Consider the following 22,096-nt stretch of genomic DNA (forward strand, 5'->3'; position numbering starts at 1 on the left):
TTGAATAGAAGACTAGTAGCAAATGACAGGATCTCATCCCATGTATGTTGCTCATCTTTGGCACTCAAAAGTAATTGACAGATAATCACTCAGCCTCAATTGTGTTAGGTGATGGAGAATGGATTGAATGAAAACTATGAGCTTTGAATTATGACTATGATAAAATTAAAACTTTATATTATAACCAGTGCTTATGATTCTGAGGAAAATACTGAATTCTCAGTTCAAATTTGATGTAAATTTGGTATTTTCTATTTAAACATATTAAACATACATTTTCATTGTTAAAATAATGTAGTTAAGGAATTAAATTCTGTGAATATGTAAATAATGGCAGCATAAACATATTGCAAAAGGCAGGTAATTTTAATCATATTTAAGATGTATGTAAAGGCCAGGTTTGGTGGCTCACACCTGTAATCTCAACACTTTACAAGGCTGAGGCAGGAGGATGGCTTGAGTACAGGAGTTTGAGACCAGCCTGGGCAACATAGGGAAACCTTACCTATACCAAAAAAAAAAAAAAATTAACCTGGTATGGTGGCACGTGCCTGTAGTCCCAGCTACTCGGGAAGCTGAGGCAGGAGAATGGCGTGAACCCAGGAGGCGGAGCTTGTAGTGAGCCGTGATCGTGCCACTGCACTCCAGCCAGGGCACAGAGCAGGACTCCGTCTCAAAAAAAAAAAGTTGGTGAGGTGATTAATATGTTAATTAACATGAGCGAATATTTTACAATGCATACACAGATCAAAACATCACATACCCCATAAATACACAGAATTATTATTTGTTAGTTAAATATAAAATAATTTAACAGGATTTTTTGAAAACAGCTTGGCTAAGTGGATAGAGCTACTTTTAGAAAAAGAGGGAAAATTCGGCAAAAGAAAAAACCCTTACATTCTAATAAATATTTCTGTAGTGTGGTAGTTTATACTTACACAAAGTTGGTTAGAAAAAAACAACTGACCTGGAAAATAAATCAATTGTCCAGGAGGTGAAAAATAGAGCAGTACTTATGAAAATGACCCCAATTTCAGTTGGTTCATTGGAGTTTTATGACTTTTAAAACAAATTCTAAGGTGGCCTTAGATCAAATTCCTATAAACCCATCTATTTCACTCATGTCAGACCACACCTAGTGGCCTTTGTGAGAATGGAGCCTGAGCAGCAGGGACTTACAGCAGAGCAAGTGGCATAAGCAAAAAGGCATGAAGTAATTAAATGGCATATTGAGATTGGAGGATAGAATATTGATTTTGATAGGAAATTGGGCTAAAATGTTGATTGAATTCCCAATCACAAAGATACTTGTATTTCAAACTAAGGAAACAACTTATATGTTAGCATTAGAAATTCAAGTTATGCTCAGACTTCCTTGCACTTCTAACTATCTGAAGGACCATTTCTAGTATGTTAATCATCATATATCATGGGTCCTGTCTTATTTCTTGACACCTTTGCCAGTGTTCACATTTTGGAGAAATGCTTACTTTTGTCGTGGTCTATGTTATTTAATAAAGTTTGGAGCCTTTGCTGATTGCATTATCTCCTTGACTTTAGATTGATCACGGGGAATAGGAAAAAGGTGGGATCTGGTTGGCATGGAATTAAAGGCTCAAGTTGAGCATTTTTCCAAAGTAGATATATGTCATTAGTTCAACTTCTGCACATATGTGCAATGCATTTTTTCCCCACAGGTAATGATGGGGAATTCAAGTTGGACTCAATTTAATATTCACAACAGGACTTTACATGTTTTTAAATGCTGTCGCTAGTAAGACTACTAACATATCATCTCTTTCTCTCCCCAAATGGATTACATGGGATCCTTTTCCAGCTTCTATATAAGCACTATCCAATAGAAAAATATTATGAGCCATATATTTAATTTTAAATGTTCTAGAAACCACATTAACAGATGAACAGGTAAAAGCCATTTCAAAATATTGTTGTTTCAACATAGAATCAAAATTTTAAAATGTAGAAATAGGTTTACATTCTTTTTGTATGAATTGTCCAATATCTCGTGTGTCTTTATGTGTACAGAACATCTCAACTCAAACTGGCCCCATTTCAAGTGCTTAACGGCCACGTAGCTGGTTGCTACCTTATTGGTTGGTGCAGTTATGTCTTCCTTCTCTCTGCTGTACATTCTCTTTTGCTTAAGTGCCTATTTTCTGAGTAGTTCTATTTTTTAAGAGGAGAGATTTTTTTTTTTTTTTTCAGTGAAGTGTCATGTATAACCGACTGTTCTGAGATCTCTTTATCATGATAGTTATGTCTTTCAGAATTTTCAGTAGAGGTCTCTGTTTACTTTGCTTTCCAGTTAAAGTGGTTTGCCCTTGACATAGACTCATGTGTGTTAGAAAACGTAGCATCTAATTTCATACTTAGCTCTTTTGTTTGTAACAAACTAGTCTTACTTTGTCTCTCTTGGTCTGTCCTTTGCTCTCCTCTTTTTTCTCACTTCTTTTCCCTTTAGCCCCTCCCTCTTTTAAGAGTTAAAGACAAGCAGTTTTTAAACAAAAGATTCAGAAAACTTCTTTTTTATATTCCTATACTATAATTTTAGATGTCAGTTTGCCTATACTTTATCACTTTCATCCCCCACATGGCTATATTAAATGTGTAGATATTAATGGAATATATACATTTTTTACTTTTCAAGATAAACAGTAGTATAGGAGCTCTTAATTTTTATTTTCCCAGTAATTTACAGTGCATGCCTCCAAGCTTGCGATCACTTATATTAATTTTAATTTTGTTGAATATATTTCACTAATAATACAACAGATATCTGCATTTTTAAAATGGTCCTTTAGCAACAGAATAGTAGAAACTGTCATACGAATGCTTTCTTTTGAGATAAAATTACATATTTTATAAGCAATATATTGGCTAAATGTTAAATCTTCAGGCCATATTTTTCCTGAGTCTGTGCTGAGTTTAGTGATGTCAGTAGAACTCTTGAGGTCTTTTAAGATGGTAGGTTATTAGATTGGATATGTTTATTGTCTTATTGCTGTCAGTGAAGATAAACTTATCTGTTGGATTATTAATCTCTATTTCTACATAAAAGGAAACAAAGTGAATTTCCCTTGATGGAGCTGGTCTATTTCTGCTCCTATGTTGTGATCACAAGGGCAGCATCTACACATATCTCGCCGACTAGTAGGTTGGCCAGCTCATACTGAGTTTGCCCTTGGGTTCGTTGGCTCCTGTGTAAGACTTTTTCTTTCTTCTTATCCAAAACAGATTTAGAATTATTCACTGGCATTCCCCGGCATGCATGGTTTAAATGAGATACTCTAAATCATTGCAAATTTGTCAAGCACTTCCTGAACCTTGATAGCAATCCTTGCTGTCATTACGTAGTGTCGTTACATTCCACATAAAATCAGAAAAAGAAATAGTGATATTTATGTTTGTAGGGGTGTGGGTTTTTTTTTCCAGCTTGCCTCAGAAACTACATTAGATGGACAAATTCCCCAACTAATCTTTGGAAGTTTATTTGTTAAATCTACCAAAGAATTCCCAAGATATTAGATTTTTTGAAATGATCAGTTTCAAATGAATTTAATACCAAATTAGGGTGAGGATTGGAATGCAAGGAGGAATTAAAAATATGCATGTTTTAATTATAGTTTACCAATGTGAAGTGATTACCATGAGATTCAGTTGGACCATTTAGCGTAGATACATGCAATAAAAATTGTAAAGGTCTATTGAATAGAAGACTAGTAGCAAATGACAGGATCTCATCCCATGTATGTTGCTCATCTTTGGCACTCAAAAGTAATTGACAGATAATCACTCAGCCTCAATTGTGTTAGGTGATGGAGAATGGATTGAATGAAAACTATGAGCTTTGAATTATGACTATGATAAAATTAAAACTTTATATTATAACCAGTGCTTATGATTCTGAGGAAAATACTGAATTCTCAGTTCAAATTTGATGTAAATTTGGTATTTTCTATTTAAACATATTAAACATACATTTTCATTGTTAAAATAATGTAGTTAAGGAATTAAATTCTGTGAATATGTAAATAATGGCAGCATAAACATATTGCAAAAGGCAGGTAATTTTAATCATATTTAAGATGTATGTAAAGGCCAGGTTTGGTGGCTCACACCTGTAATCTCAACACTTTACAAGGCTGAGGCAGGAGGATGGCTTGAGTACAGGAGTTTGAGACCAGCCTGGGCAACATAGGGAAACCTTGTCTCTACCAAAAAAAAAAAAAAAAATTAACCTGGTATGGTGGCACGTGCCTGTAGTCCCAGCTACTCAGGAGGCTGAGATGGGAGGATCAGTCAAGCCTGGGAGGTCGAGGCTGCAGTGAACCATGATTGCACCACTGCAGTCCTGCCTGGATGACAGAGACCCTGTCTCAAAGAAAAAAAGATGTATATAAACAATCTTTGTTACCTTATTGTATAACTTTCAGAAATATAGCTGATATTTTAATGCTCAGTAATCTTTGAAAATATGTAGCTCAGTTACTAGCTCATTTCTTCATTGTTTTCTGATGGCCTGTATCATCTCCATAGTTTTAGGGGATAATTTTTTTCTGCACTTTCCACTTTTACAGGTAGTTCTGTCTTCTGTCAGAACAGAGTGGAATTTTGATTTAGCTCTCAGTGGGGGGACTTCAAGTCTTGTACCTGAATACCGATCAGAAGTTATACAGAAAAAAATCAATAATTCAGAGACTGAAGTGTTTCAATTTTCATTAAATAAATCAGAAAAGTTAAAGAGGAGACATGTTCAAGTTCCATTAAACCAATTTTTATGAAGCTTATGGTTCATCCAACATACTGCCTTGTGTCTGCCCATAGTCTCCTCTCCTTCTAGATCATTTGCTGAAATTACATCTCAGACACAATCATTTGCTTCGTTGTAACTAAATACTTCACTTCACTGTTATTTATAAGGTCCCTTTTGTACTTTGTTTATTAATCATCTAGCAGTCACATAAATGCATCTGCCACTCTCGCCACTCCTCTTCAACATAGTACTAGAAGTCCTAGCCAGAGCAGTCAGACAAGAGAAAGAAATAAAGGGTATCCATATCGGTAAAGAGGAAGTCACACTGTCAATGTTTACTGACTGTATGATCGTTTACCTTAAATACCCTAAAGACTCCTCCAGAAAGCTTCTAGAACTGATAAAATAATTCAGCAAAGTTTCTAGATCAAGATTAATGTACACAAATCAGTAACTCTTCTATATAACAACAGTGACCAAGCAGAGAATCAAATCAAGAACTCAACCCCTTTTACAATAGCTGCAAAATAAATAAATAAATAAAATAAAACAACAACAACAAAAACTTAGGAATATACCTAACCAAGGAGTCGAAAAACCTCTCCAAGGAAAACTACAAAACACTGCTGAAAGAAATCATAGATGACACAAATGGAAACACATCCCATACTCAAGGATGGGTAGAATCAGTATTGTGAAAATGACCATACTGCCAAAAGCAATCTACAAATTCAATGCAATTCCCATCAAAATACTGGCATCATTCGTCACAGAATTAGAAAAAAACAATTCCAAAATTCACGTGGAACCAAAAAGGAGCCTGCACAGCCAAAGTAAGACTAAGCAAAAGAGAACAAATCTGGAGGCATCACACTACCTGATTTCAAACTATACTGTAAGTCCATAGTCACCCAAACAGCATGGTACTGGTGTAAATATAGGCACATAGACAAATGGAACAGAATAGAGAACCCAGAAATAATCCAAAATACTTAAAGCTAACCGATCTTCAACAAAGCAAACGAAAACATAAAGTCAGGAAAGGACACCCTTTTCAACAAATGGTGCTGGGATAATTGGCTAGCCACATGTAGGGGAATGAAATTGGACCCTCATCTCTCACCTTGTACAAAAACCAACTAAAGATGGATTAAAGACTTAAACCTAAGACGTGAAACTATAAAAATTCTAGAAGATAGCATTGGAAAAACCTTTCTAGACATTAGCTTAGGCAAGGATTTCATGACCAAGAACCCAAAAGCAAATGTAATAAAAACAAAGATAAGTAGCTGGGACCTAATTTAAACTAAAAAGCTTTTGCACGGCAAAAGAAACAGTCAGCAGAGCAAACAGACAACCCACAGAGTGGGAGAAAATCTTCACAATCTATGCATCTGACAAAGGACTAATATCCAGAATCTATAACAAATTCGAATCAGTAAGAAAAATACAATCCCATCAAAAAGTGGCCTAAGGACATGAATAGACAGTTCTCGAAAGGAAATATACAAACGGCCAACAAACATATGAAAAATGCTAACATTATGAATGATTAGGGAAGTGCAAATCAAAACCACATGCGATACCATCTTACTCTTGCAACAATGGTAATAATAATAAAAAAAATAGTGCATGTTGGCATGGATGTGTTGATCAGGGAACACTTGTACACTGCTGGTGGGGATATAAACAAGTACAGCCACTATGGAGAACAGTGTGGAGATTCCTTAAATAACTAAAAGTAGAACTACCACCTGATCCAGCAATCCCGTTACTGGGTGTCCACTCAGAGGAAAATAAGTCATTATTCAAAAAAGATATTTGCACATGCATGTTTATAGCAGCACAATTCACAGTTGCACAATCGTGGAACCAACCCAAATGCACATCACTGAACGAGTGCTTAAAGAAACTGTGGTGTGTGTGTGTGTGGGTGTGTGTGTGTGTGTGTGTGTGTGTGTATGTGTATATGCATATACATATATATGTGTGTATCTCTATATATGTGTATGTATATATGATGGAGTACTACTCAGTCATAAAAAGGAATGAATTAACAGCATTTGCAGTGACTTGAATGAGATTGGAGACTATTATTCTAAGTGAAGTAACTCAGGAATGGAAAACGAAACATCGCGTGTTCTCACTAAAAAGTGGGAGATAATCTATGAGGACACACAGGCATTAGAATGATACAATGAACTTTGGGGACTTGTGGGGAAGGTTGGGGGAGGGATAAAAGACTACAAATAGGGTATAGTGTATACTGCTCAGGTGATGGGTGCACCACAATCTCACAAATCACCACTAAAGAACTTACCTGTGTAACCAAATACCACCCGTACCCCCAATAACTTATGGAAAAATAAAAAATAAATGCATCTGGTTAATAGAGAAACATACTATTTATATAAATTAAAACAGTGAGATTTTAAGTACCACAAAGATATTTTAATAAGAAATCAGAAGTGCTTAGATTAAGTATAATCTCTTAACATTTTTATGAGTTCCCAAATAATTGCAATATAAGCATATTGAATAAAATTACCCATTTCTAACATTTCAGTATCCATTACCAACACGCTCTAAAATTATCACAACCATCTGAATACTACATTAAATACATGCAAAATACTTTCCTATAGTCTTCTCATTTAGTGTAGAAGGAATAGGTGTATTGAAATGAGATTCACATCCCAGCAATTAAAATAATATGATTTAGATTATCTTATTTGATGTGATGATATAAACCAGGACTTTGCATTGTGATTTCATGTATTTAGAAACATTAGTCATTATCTGTTTAAATATGGCTTCTCCCACATTCTGGGATGCATATATAGTAGACCATTTTACTGTGTTTTCTATCTTTTTGTGTCTCCATGTTTCATTCCAGGTATTTGCTTCTGAATCTTAAGGTTTAGTAATTCTCTATTTATGCCTGTCAAATTTGCTGTTAAACCCATGCACTTAGTTCTTATTTTTCACTTACTATATCTTTAATTCTAGAATTTCTTTTGGATTATCCATAAAATATGTTTTGTCCATTTTATGATTTACAGTTCTCTGCAGCATTCTCAATCTTGTGTCTAATCTCTTTCAACATGGTCAATGTAGCTACTTAAGTCACATTTCATATATATACATATACACACATACTTTAAAACATATAAACTTGTATGTATACACATACTGTATATCTCTATATAATACTTTCCCTAATATACTTATGTATTATAATTGTGCATATAAAAGTGTATACATACACACACACATATGCCTCTTTAATAGCCTGTTTTCTCAATTGCAATTGGGATTAACAGTGTATACACCTCACAGGTTTATTATAAGAGTTAAGAATGATAATATATATATATGGGATTATTATTAGAGTTCTTGATACATATAATAAGCATACATAAATAGGTTTTGTTTTGGTAAAATTAGACATGACATGATATAATTTTAAAATCAAGGGCTTTGGATAATGATACTATTTTTTTCCAAAGGCAAATGATAACACTGAAAGACAGTAGCCTTTCAATATCGGATACAATTGGACTCTGCTCGGTTTCTCCAAATACCATCTGTATCACCTTGGGCAAATGACTCAACTTCTCTGTTTTTCTGTTTCCTGACCTTATAAAATGAATTGAACAATATAGATTTTCCAGGCAGTTTTGTGAATTTAATATATATAAGGACCCTGGCATACTACACATGTAGCAGGAATGTATCTTCATAATCATAATCATATTCAAATACATTTTTCAGATGTTCTAATTTTGCTAATATTTGAAGCTAGTAATATAATTGAGTTTGCTGACAATGTAGGAAAATATGGCAAAGTGTGAAACAGTTAAGCAATTCTCATTCTTTTTTCCCTTTTGATAAAGTTTTTGACACTTTGCCACCCATGCGCTATCAGGAGACGATGAGTGCCATCAGGACATGGGTCCAGCAGTCAGAAACCAAACTCTCCATACCTCAACTTAGTGTCACCGACTATGAAATCATGGAGCAGAGACTCGCGGAATTGCAGGTCTGTGAATATTTGAATGTCAAAACAATAAAGCATGCTTATCAAGCATTCACATCGATAGAACCTTTAAATAATAATAGAATTTAATTAATTCTGGCAAGTATGGTAGTTTACCCATTGAGCAAATGAAAACGAGAGTTTAAAGTATTATTTATGCATACACTCTATGGATATATATACAGGCATATATATATATATATATATATATATATATATGCAGTTTTTGAAAACAATTTTGTGATCTGTTTGTGAAGTATACCTTTAACGTAGCATGCATTTTCAGACATACTGATTTTGATTATTAGAAACACCATTGTTTTATTCCCCACCTTTGCTTCTTTATTTGTAATTCCTGTCACATTCTCAAACATATGGGTAAAATCATTGTGCAGTCATCCCTTTGTATCCATGGGGAATTGTTTCCAGGAACTCCTATGAATATCAGAATCCACAGACACTCAAGTCCTTGATATGAATGGTGTAATATTTGCATATAACTTAAGCACATCCTCCCATATACTTTAACTCATCTCTGGATTACTTCTAATATCTAATACAATGTACATACTATGAAAATAGGTGTTATACTGTATTATTTAGGAAGTAGTGACAATGAAAAAGTCTTACATGTTGAGTACGGATGTAATTATTTTTTCAAATATTATCTATTAGTAGTTGATTGAATCCACTGATTCAGAATCCACAAATATGGAGGTCTGCCTATATTTATAAAATTAGTTTAAACTTAAACATTAATTTTATGTAATAAGTTAATGAGATATTTGAATTCTAATAGCTACATTTTTTAACATCCTTGTATCAGGAAAGATATACTAATATGGGAAATGAATGAAATAATTTGTAAGAGATTTTAGAATACTTTCCCTACTTTATTTGTTTTATTTCATTTTTAGACAGAGTTTCACTCTTGTTGCCTAGACTGGCGTGCAGTAGTGCTATCTCGGCACACTGCAACCTATGCCTCCCGGGTTCAAGCAATTCCCCTGCCTTAGCCTCCTGAGTAGCTGGAATTATAGGCATGCGCCACCACGCCTGGCTAACTTTTGTATTTTTAAAGTAGAGATGGCATTTCACTATGTTGGCCAGGCTGGTCCAAACTCCTGACCTCAGATAATATGCCTGCCTCAGCCTCCCAAAGTGCTGGGATTACAGGCATGAGCCACTGTGTCCAGCCCTTTTCCTACTAATTTTAAAATACTGCATAATATATTCAATAACTTTTTATTTCTTAAGACATGAAAACATATGAGTTATATTTAGAAGCTGAGATAATATGTGCCCTTTAAGAAAAATGTTTTAAAAATTCAAATTTTAACTTTATCGTATAGAATCTTTTCCTGAGAATTAAATATTTTTTCGAAGTAATGTATTCAACGGAAAATATATTTAAGCAGCTTTCATTATATATTGTCCTATTTAGATATTCTGTGATACCGAATGGTAGCTGTTTAGCCTTTTTTGTTTCCTTTTGTTGTAGTTTTTAATGCTTGCATAATGATTCCAAAGTCTATTTGGAAAAATGTGTGGCCTAATAGAACTAGTAAACTTTAAAAAATGAGAATAAAAACGTGCAACAATAAGGAGAGTGAAGAAAACACACAAGAAAAGGCAATTAGATGAGCAGAAGACACTATTTCCACTGAAAAAAAATAAGGAAGAAAGCAGTCATTCATAAATGTTAATGTATTAATTCATAAATTTGTTAATGTATTAATTAACAAAAAAAAGAATAAATAAAAAAAAAAAAACGTATGAACGTTTCCCCCAAAGTTACACCAAAATAAAAACCACATACAATAGAATGTTCAAAAATGTGGGGAAGTGTAAACTTTGGAAAATGTTTCAAATAATAATGTTATAAAACTTTAGGTGGAGAAGCTTAAAAATCAATGGAAGCAATCACAATCATTGTAAAAATACCAGAGACAATTTGAAAGAAATATGATACCAAGGAAACTTTCTTTTTTTTTTTTTTTTTTTTTTTTTCTGTGAGTAAGGAAGAAAGTCTTGAGTAAGGTATCCGCCAAAAAGAGGCATAGATGAATAATAAATCTATAAATAATTGTAACTTAAATTGTAAAGGAAGAAGTAAAAAAATTACAAAATGAGATAACTCTTTTGCATACTAAATTGTGTACACACACACAAAAGATATAAGTATGGATTTGGAAGTGGTGAAGTAAAAATTCTCTCTTACTGCTGGAAATGTAAATTCAGTATGAATTCAATATGAATTTTACTGAGGTTAACACTTCAGTGCATCCTAATAACATACAACAATGTTAATATAATTTCCAGGAAGTCTATATCTTATGGAAATAATCAGAATACACTCAAAGATGTAAATGGAACTGGAGATAGATAGGATATTGACGCATGGATGGATGGATGGATAGATAGATAGGTAGGCAGATAGAGATAAACATAATTTACAGGAGTGGAAAACTAGAAATCAATTTGTAGAACTAATAATGGAAATTGTTAAACTAGAGAAGCCATTACAATTTTTGTTTTTGAAAAAACAAAAAATTGACAAGGACAAATGCTCACAATAAAATAACCTAGCTCAAAGTGTAGTTACATGCTAGGTATTGTCTAAATAATCAGTCATAGGGGAACAATTTAAAACAGTGAAATAAAAGTAAAGTAAAAATAAATAAATAAATAAAGTAAGTACCACCAAATAGGCATAGGATACTATGAAACTATAAAAGTTAGATGTTTGACAAATTTTGGTTGATATAGGTCAAATTATGTGAGAAAGAATAACTGGGTATGTGTGCATATATGATCCTATATTTAATATTTAGCTCTACACAGAACAAATTGATAATTTATATAAAATGTAGTTCTGTTTTTTCATTTTTTAATGAGCCTTTATTATTTTATAAAGAGAAAGTAACATTTAAGTAAATATTGAACAGGGGAAGCCTAAAGTTGTCATCCAATGTAAGAAATTGCATGTGTTATACAGAATAAGTATAAATAAATTTTATAAATTCGCCACAAAATTATCCTTGAATCCCACCATAATATACATAACAGAATAACATTTTTTGAAAATATGAAACATTAAGTACATATTCAGTAACTTTTTCTATTCCATATATCAATATTATTAGCTATAGTTTTACGTAGAGTTTACTTTCCTGAAAGCTCCGTATAATTAACTTCAACTCCATTAACTGTATCACAATTGCTGTTATTTATATATATATACTTAATTCAGTAAAATTAGATGCACCAAAACTCTTTGGCTCTGTAAGATATAGTTTTGAGATATATTTGTTTAGAAAAATGCATAGGGAGTGTTAAATAAAATATCACTAAATAATATGCAGGTTACTCTTAGGATAATATGTAAAATTTAAATTACCACTAGATGTTTATAACTGATATAAGATCATCTAATTGGTTTACATGTTTGAATCATAGATTTCATTTTAAGTATAGTTAATTTAACAAAAACTCATCCATTATTCATCAATTAGTATAAATGGATTTAAAAAATTGTTTTTGAGGCTTTACAAAGTTCTCTGCAAGAGCAACAAAGTGGCGTAAACTATCTCAGCACCACTGTGAAAGAGATGTCAAAGAAAGCCCCCTCTGAAATCAGCCAGAAATATCAATTAGAATTTGAAGAAACTGAGGGACGCTGGAAGAAGCTCTCCTCCCAGCTGGTCGAGCATTGTCAAAAGCTAGAGGAGCAAATGAATAAACTCCGAAAAATTCAGGTAATTCAAGATTTTACTTTCTACACTCATTTTCATGTACTTGTTATTTTCCTAACAATGCACTGTAAACTCCAAAGGTACATAAACATTTGACCTCCAGCATCTTTCAAAGTTAGTGATAAGATGAAAAGACATGAGTCTTTTACAAAGGATGGTGATTTGCTTATTCCTTCTAAGAAAAGAATAAGAGTTTTCTCAGTTTTTTTTAGAATTAATTTGCTATTTGCACCATTACCAATAAGAATTAAACATATTTTTAGTTTAATGATTTTCAAAACCAGTCATTCATTTAGTCTGGTTGTCTTTTAAGATACAGGTAATCATTTATCTTATGACTAGAAAACAGTTATATATATGTACATTACACAGATGTATAATGTAATCAGTATATGTATAATGTATAGTATGTATATGATTATTTCCTATATTACCTTTTGTTTCTGCTGTTTTGCTACTTATAAAAAGTATGAGTAAACTATGCTGCCTACAGGTGCTATTGTATATATAAAATATGGTGATATAATCATAACATTGTATTGTATATTAATCCCATTATGTATAACTGCATATATGTATATGTGTAGGAGAAATGTAGGTGTATTAATGTCCTGTGACACTCCTAAGAAATTACCACAAACTTAATGACTTCAAACAACATAATTTATTATATTACAGTTCTGGAGGTCAGAAGTTCAGAATTAGTCTCTGTGGGCTAAAATTAAGGTGTTAGCAGAACTGTGTCTGTTTTGGAGGCTTTAAAAGAGAATGTGTTTTATTGGCATTTTTAGCTTCCATATGTATGTGTATACACACACGTATAATGTGTACATATGTGTACATATATATGCATATAATTGAATTATATATCATGTACATATATACATATCTAAAGTAATCATGTATCACATATGTAACATGTTATGTATATTAATGTTACATATGTAAGATATAGTAATAAATCATTTTATCGCCATATTGAATTTGTAATTGTATGCTTAAATTTTACCCCATCACCTTCTTCCTGAAACCAAATCCTCTTGACTTAATTTGTTTGAATAGTGCCATCATAGTAATAGCCACTCAAACTAAAGAAAAACAGTAAACCAACAATTGCATTAAGGTCTAAAAGCCTAAAATATTCAATGAGGTAAGTAATGTGTCCCTTGAGTGGTCAATTATTGTGAAAAATGTTAATACTGGGAAGCAAATGTCAAAAAACATTATGGTATGATGGAAAAACATTGCAGCAAGATGCTCCTGGATGTAAATCCCAGCCTAGCTACTTAGTTTTTTGTGCTTACCTTTTACAAACCGAAGCACTAAGCAAACCTAAAACATTCTTAAATGCATAGCATGTCTTTACTTACACACATATGTGTACATGCATACCTATGTAAATACTGCATGAAAACATCTATTACTTACCACGACCAGTGGCCTGAGAGGGCACAATTACATGCCTCTTGTCATCAATGAGTCCACATTCTAGCGAAGGAGGAATGTAGGTGTATTCATTTCCTATGGCACTCCTAACAAACTGCCAGAAATGTAATAGCTTCAAACAACACAAATTTACTAGAGTTCTGGAAGTCAGAAGCTCAGAATTAGTCTCACTGGGCTAAAATTAAGGTGTCAGCAGGACTGTGTGTGTTTTGGAGGCTTTGAGAGAGTCTGTGTTTTTGGCATTTTTAGCTTCTAGAAGCATTCCTTGGTCATGTCCCCATCCTCCATCTTCAATGTCAGCAGTGTAACATCATCCAGTGTCAGTTTGTCTCTCCCTCTCTGTCTCCATCTCCCTCTCATTCTACCTCTCCTCTCCTCTCCTTCCTCTCCTTCCTCTCCCTGTCCTGTTCGTTGTGTTGACTTCCTTTTAATTAGGACCTTTGTGATTACATTATGCCCAGGTGGATGATCCAGTATAATCTCCCCATCTCAAAATCCTTAAAGTAATCACATCTGCAAAGTCCTTTCTGTCATGTTGGGTAATGTACTCACAGGTTTCAGAGATTAGGGTGTAGACATCTTGGGGGTAACATTATTCAGCCTTGCATGGTAAATCAATTAAGCAATATGGGAAAGGTTGTCGCAGTAGGCAGGAAGGAAATCCAACATAAACTAGAAAAAAGGATTATGAAATATTATTGGAACATAGGTTACCTCTGCTATAGATTGAATAGGTAGAATTTAGTTAGATAATACCGAGAAAGGAAGAGTTCTTGAGAAAGCATCGTAGCATTTTCAGTTAACTGGAGTAAGTTCCACATTGGGGAGACAATATATATGGGGATTAATAAAATATTATGGTTGCAAAACTGGTTTGGGAGTAGACAGTGAATGGCCTTGGATGCCACGTTTTGCAATCTGAGTTTTAATCTAATGGTGATGAGAGTGATAACAATACCAATTTAATAAGAAAAAACTGTTATTGCTTAAAGAGGGAAATAATATGATTCCACTTGTGTTTTCAAAACATTCCCATGGCAAGAGGAAGGAGGAGAGGAGAAGATTCCTGGCTTCGCTGTAGATCAATAATTAGAATGAGGTAAGACTGAGGCAGATATCAAAATGAGCCAGTGCATTAATGGAGTCAGTAATAAGACCTGAACAGGCCAGGCATAGTGGCTCACGCCTGTAATCCCAGCACTGTGAGAGGCCGAGGTGGGTAGATCACGAGGTCAAGAGATCGAGACCATTCTGGCCAAGATGGTGAAACCTCGTCTCTACTAAAGATACAAAAATTAGCTGGGCTTGGTGGCGCACACCTGTAGTCCCAGCTACTTGGGAGGCTGAGGCAGGAGTAATCACTTGAATCCGGGAGGTGGAGGCTACAGTGAGCCAAGATTGTACCACTTCACTCCAGCCTGGGTGACGGAGCAAGACTCCATCTCAAAAAAAAAAAAAAAGACCTGAGCAAGGACAGTGAAGATGTGGAAACAGAGCAAATGTAGACTTGAAAGATAACAGCAAGGTGATCATGTTGAAGTTCCCTGACTTAGATAAGTACTTTAAAAATTATTATTAATCATCATATTAAAGGGGAAACTTTCTGTGGAGCATGTATTTTCAATATACATTTAAGTAAAACGGAAGAAAATAACTCATGTAGACAGGAGAGTTGAGTCATACTTTTTAAAACTAGCGAAACAGCAGTAAAAAAAGGTAATATGGCAAAGAATCATTGGTGAGAGATATGAGCTATTTATAAATGATAAAAGATGATGATTTTTACCTGATCATTACTTCATACTGGTCAGACAAATAAAAGCAAAAGCTCTCTCTTTGAAGATGACAAAATCTTAGTCCGAAAGTTCCCAACTGGAGGGACTATTTAAACTATCATGTATAGAAAACAATTTGTGAAAGTTCAGGTTTAGGGAGGCTATAAAGACACCATTACATTGAGTTTATTGTTCATAGTTTGTTTTATGTACTGTAAGGGCATATTGTTAGTATTCTCATGAGTTGTTTTGTAACTTAAAATTTCTCTAGAGGGGGATATGATTTAATGTTCTCGAGAGTAACATCATGAAACCACATTTGGTAGTAACTTTTTATTTTTAACAATAGCAGACTTCACACACCAGCGCTCATACAGTAGACCATAAAAACGCAGTCTTAGTAAAAATATTCTTTTCCTCAAGAGCTACTTAGAGACATCCTTTAAACATGGGAATTTTTTTGGGCTTGTGTTTAGACATAACACAATAATGAATTGTATTAGAAGTAATCAGCACACCAGTAATGCCTTATAATGGGTCTCATTTCAGAATCACATACAAACCCTGAAGAAATGGATGGCTGAAGTTGATGTTTTTCTGAAGGAGGAATGGCCTGCCCTTGGGGATTCGGAAATTCTAAAAAAGCAGCTGAAACAGTGCAGAGTACGATTTTTATATGATGTCTTTAATATGGATAATTTTGTATGAATATTATTTGGTTAGATCAGTGTTTTACAACTGGGGTGGATTTTGCCCTCCCCTCCCCAGCAGATTTTTTTTAATGCTTGTAGACATTTTTGATTGTCACAACTGGGTTGGGGGTGGTGGTTAGATGCTACTGGTGTCTAGTAGGTAGAGGACAGAGATGCTGCTAAATATCTTTCAGTCCATAGAACAGCCCTCCGCAACAAGGAACTGCACAATCTAAAATGTCACTAGTGCCAATGTTGAGAAACCCTAGGTTGAGTAAGTGAGGAATTGACAAAACATTGCCTTGTACTCAACGTCACTTGATAACATTATTTTGCTATAAAATGCAGTATAATTTAAAGGTCCTTTGAGCTACTTGTTATTTCTTACGACAAATTATTATTCATACTGTGTTGTTCTCTTCATGTATAATGCACTGTACTATAACACAATATGTAGTTTTGAAATAATATTCAGTATACCACTGTCATGCAGCAGGAAGAAAATAATCTTGCTCTTTAAAGAATTTTTTTTACAATACAAGCTAAAAAAGCAAATCCACCTTCACACCCATTACGCTGTAAACAATTATCTGCAATATCCTGCGTTTGAAAATGAAAATACTAACCAAAGTATGAAGCCCATCATTTTCACACATTTTTCTCACCAGAAATATTAAATTTATTTCCTTTTGTTTCTGATATAAGTAAAATACAAATAATTCCCCACCGGATTCATGCCATAATAACCATTGAACATTTTTACAAGACTGTTATGCAGTTGTCTATATCAATATATTTGTATCTCAGATTTTAAAAGACGAAAATCCATATGCAATGCCATCAGTTCTAATGTAACATTTTCTAGCTATGTTGCATATCTAATATGTGGCAGTAATTTTTTCAGCTGGCTTAAATTGATTCATTTTCTTAGCTTTTAGTCAATGATATTCAGACAATTCAGCCCAGTCTAAACAGTGTCAATGAAGGTGGGCAGAAGATAAAGAATGAAGCAGAGCCAGAGTTTGCTTTGAGACTTGAGATAGAACTGAAAGAACTTAACACTCAGTGGGATCACATGTGCCAACAGGTATGGACAATGTCTTTCACTGTGGCTTGCCTCAATGTAGTTAAGATTTCCTAATGTCTCCCTTCACCGTTACTTTTGTTTAAGGCTTTGTTCCTATGCTGTTGCTTTAAAGCACAGTTCTGACAAATTAATCTTTTTTCTAGCACATATAAATATTTTCATAGTATGTATTTTAAATAGTACACATTCATCTTATTGTGGTCCTAAAATGACTTTCGTGAACACAGCTGTCATACTGAAAAATGAAATCCTATTCATAGTCATTATTTCCAATCCACGTTTTCTGCAGAACATAAATGTATAATAATGGGTTAAGAAAAATACATTTCACAGGGATATTTGGTACAAAATAAAATGAATGGGTAATATATGTGTATGTAGAAATAGGGTAAATAATTTTTACTTTTGATTGACATTTCCAAGTTTGGCCTCTTTGATACATTTATTATTTATTTTTTTATTTTTTTTTTGGGGGGGGACACTGTTTCCCTCTGTGCCTCTGTCACCCAAGCTACAGTGCAGTGGTGTGAACTCGGCTCACTGCAACCTCAACCTCCCGGGCTCAAGCAATTATCTCATCTCAGCCCCCACAAGTAGCTGGAACTACAGGCGTGTGCCACCATGCCTGGCTAGTTTTTTGTTATTTTTGGTAGCAACAGGGTCTTGCTATGTTTCCCAGGCTGGTTTTGAATGACTAGGCTCAAACAATGCTCTTTCCTTGGCCTCCCCAAGTGCTGGAATTACAGGTGTGAGCCACCACACCCAGCCGACATCTATTTTTAAATAACAATTAAGATTCAGCAACCATTAGGAATAGCTGAATAAAAAAAAAACACAAAATGACTCTACACTCATATTTGAGTTTCTCATTTTTCTACAGAAGAATATTTTATAGATACCTATTTTATAGTTAAATATTAAATGATGGATCGTAAGATATATTAAAAATAGTATATATCAAATAATTTGGGTTCAGAAGGTAAAATTTTGAACTAAAGCAATGAATACTTTTGAGTTCACCAATACATTAGTCCATGATCATCTGCAGTTTTGCTTTCCATGGTTTCAAATACTTGTGGTCAATTGGAATCCTAAAATCGGTGAGCACAGTAAAATAAGATAGTTTGAGAGGGAGAGAAAGAGAGATAACTTGTTCTATTTTATTAGCTGTTAATCTCTTACTATGCCTAATTTAGAAATTAAATTTTATCATAGGTATGTATGAATAGAAAAAAACCTAGTGTATACAGGGTTAGGTATTATCTATGGTTTCAGGCATCTACTGGAGGTCTTGGTATGAAAATACCTTCCACAGATACAAGGGAACTACTGTGCCTTTTTGGAAATTAATAAGGAGTTTCAATTTATGTGTCAGAGGCAGTCGGCCTTTTGTTACTGCTAAGTAAACTTTCAAAATAGAAAAGAAGTAATGTCAAAAGGCAAAAGCTACATTTGAAAATGAAAAAAAAATTAGGAAAGTCAAGGCAAATCACTCAACTAATACAATCACTGACAAATGTTCATTGGTTCTATTAATTCATAGGTGAGCTATCCCTGGGTCAGCTAGCTCATATTCTTCTCCTGAAGTAAGTAAATGCTAGAAGAGTTGTTCAGGAAAAAAAAAATTATATTACTTAAATAGTAGATTGTACTCTTGATGTTTTCCTGGAAGGCCAGTATGAAAGGTATTTGTTTTTTGTTTGTTGAATGTTGTTAACAGATGAATAGAAAGAGCATCACCAATTTATGTAGAGCAAGGAGAAAACAGCAAATAAATGAATAAATAAATAAAATACATAAATAATAAAAAAGGTATAAAACCAACAATATTACTAAAACCTCAAGGTTTTTACACTTCATAGGAGTACAATTTGTAAAGGCTCTCTACTCTTAAAATTTCTTTACTTAAGACCTTATGTCTGTTATATGTACTAAGAATTTGTTGTTCAAGAGAAATATTTTAAATACATTCATCTGTTGCATAACAGAAAAGCTATAGATCAAGCTATCTTCTGATCCCCATTTTCTAATCTTGGAGTATGATATGTATCTGTGCTTTTCCTTCGAGTATCACTCTGGCCATGTTATGACTTTGTAGCCAAATGAGTTAGGTTGTAAAAGGAAGGAACAATGCACTCACGGAGAAGAGGAAGAAGATGCCGTAAAAACAAGGAAGACAGATGTGAATATTGGTACCAATTCAGCGTTCCAGAGAGAAGAATGGAAATGAAGTGTAAATCTATGCATTACAGAAATATCTACAGACAAAATAAGTGTGTGATACAGTCTTTTGGGTTAAAGATAATTCCTTATTTGTCAGCAGATGCCAATGTCTGCAAAAACATAAATGATTTGGAACAAAATTGTCCAAATATCGGATATATTTGAGGATGCTTTGACATCCCATGATCTAATTTTGGATGTATAAAATGATTATGATTATTTTAAATTCTAAAGGGTATGTATCTAAGTTTTAAAAATCTAGATTCTAGCTATTTCTTAAAAAATGATCAGATATAAGTGGGGAATAAAATAGACATTGTACTTATCCTCACCGAGATAAGAGTTTAGTGGTGAAAACGGAAAGTAAATAGGTAAACACATTATCACAACAATGTCTGGTTTTAAGTCTTGCTATACACTCTGAATGTACCAGTAAGAACCCTTTAAATGAGAGTAACAGGAGCAGGAAAACTACTTTCTATTGGGTAGTCAGTAGAGTCTTTTCTGAAGAGGTAAAATCAAAGCTGATACCTCAGTAGTAGGAACTTGACAATTTGCTGTGTGAAGGAATTCTGACTAGAAAATGAAGTGGAGGAAACATCTGAGGCAAGAGAGCGCTTAGCATGTTTGAGGAGCCAAAGGAAGCCACTGGAAGAGGAGCAGCATGAGCCAGGAGAAAAAGAATGGGAAAATGAGTCAGAAAGGAATATGGAAGTCACAGTGATGATTTACTCATTATGTCAAGTACTTTGGAAAGTCATCTGATTTTTAGGCACAGGACTGGCATCACTTCATTTCATTTAAAACGGTTGTTTAAAGTTTGCGGTATATTGCTATTAGAAGAATAATAAATCAAAAGGGCTAAAGTGGAAGCAGGTAGGGATTGCAGTTGTCCAGGTAGAATAAAAAACACGCAGGAAAAAAGGGATGTTTGTGGATATTGTACTTTTCTGAGGAACCTCCATGCTGTTTTCTACAGTGACTGTATCAGTTTATAGTCCCACTAACAATGTAATATAGTTCCCTTTTATCTGCACCCATGCCAACAATTATGTTTTGTATCTTTTTGGCAATATACATCCTAGCTAGGGTGAGATACCTCATTGTGGTTTTGGTTTGCATTTATCTCATGATTACCGATGTTGAAATTGTTTTCATATATTAATTGGTTATTTTTGTCTTCTTTTGAGAAATACCTATTCAGATTATTTTCCCGTTTTTAAATCTGATTGTTATTTTCCGTTTTTATGATATCTGAGTTTCTAGCCCTCAGAACAAAACAAAGCAAAAGATAGTAAGTGCTGGCAAGAATGTGGAGAAAAGGAAATTCATGTACGGTGTTGGTTGGAATGTAAATTGGTGCAGCCATTTGGGAAAACAGTTTGGAGCTTAGTCAAAAAATTACAAATAGAATTTCCATTTGATTCAGCAATCCCACTTCTGGATATATATCAAAAGGAAATAAAATCAGAATCTCAAGGAGGCATCTGCACCCTTATGTTTACAGCAGCAATATTTACAATAGCCAAAACATGGAAACAATCTAAATGCATATTGTCAAATAAATAAAATGTGGTATATGCATATAATGGAATATTATCTAGCTTTTGAAAAGAAAATTCTTCCATTTGAAACAGAGTAGATGAACTTGGAGGACAGTATGCTAAACGCATACTGTCTTTAGTATGCCTTTACCATGCCATGCCAAACCAGACACACATGGTCAAATACTGGAGAATTTTTTTTTTTTTTTTGTGGATGTAAAGGCACAGTGTGTAAGACCAGAAGCTCTGAGATTCAGATTGCCTGGGTTTAAGTCTATCCACATCATAAACTGCCTGTGTGATTCTAGAAAAGTTGTTTAACTTCTTTGTGCTTCAGTCTCCCAATCTTTAAAATGTGATGATATTAATGCATAATTGGTAAGTATATAATTAAACGAGTTCATCTTTTCAAAGTGTGTAGAGCCTCTTCTAACAGAATAATCACTATACTTTTTTATTATACTTTAAGTTCTAGGGTACAGGTGCACAACATGCAGGTTCGTTACATATGTATACGTGTGCCATGATGGTGTGCTGCACCCATTAACTCATCATTTACATTAGGTATATCTCCTAATGCTATCCCTCCCCCAACGCCACGACAGGTCCTGGTGTGTGATGTTCCCCTTCCTGTGTTCAAGTGTTCTCACTGTTCAATTCCCAGCTATGAGTGAGAACGTGCGGTGTTTGGTTTTCTGTCCTTGTGATAGTTTGCTGAGAATGATGGTTTCCAGCTGCATCCATGTCCCTACAAAGGA

The 22,096-nt window shown here is 34.0% G+C and overlaps 1 protein-coding gene across 1 annotated transcript in view; it reads left to right on the forward strand.

The window, feature by feature from the left end:
- The window catches only part of DMD (dystrophin), a 2,170,472-nt gene that overhangs the window by 759,569 nt on the left and 1,388,807 nt on the right, over positions 1-22,096 (forward strand). Inside the window, exons 22-25 of the mRNA XM_011957103.1 lie at positions 8,674-8,819; positions 12,362-12,574; positions 16,342-16,455; positions 17,416-17,571. Of these exons, the coding sequence (XP_011812493.1) occupies positions 8,674-8,819; positions 12,362-12,574; positions 16,342-16,455; positions 17,416-17,571 (629 nt within the window). The remainder of the gene's footprint in view (positions 1-8,673; positions 8,820-12,361; positions 12,575-16,341; positions 16,456-17,415; positions 17,572-22,096) is intronic.

Source organism: Colobus angolensis, unplaced genomic scaffold (genome assembly GCF_000951035.1).
Source record: "Colobus angolensis palliatus isolate OR3802 unplaced genomic scaffold, Cang.pa_1.0 Scaffold434, whole genome shotgun sequence".
NCBI classification, from domain to species: Eukaryota; Metazoa; Chordata; class Mammalia; order Primates; family Cercopithecidae; genus Colobus; species Colobus angolensis.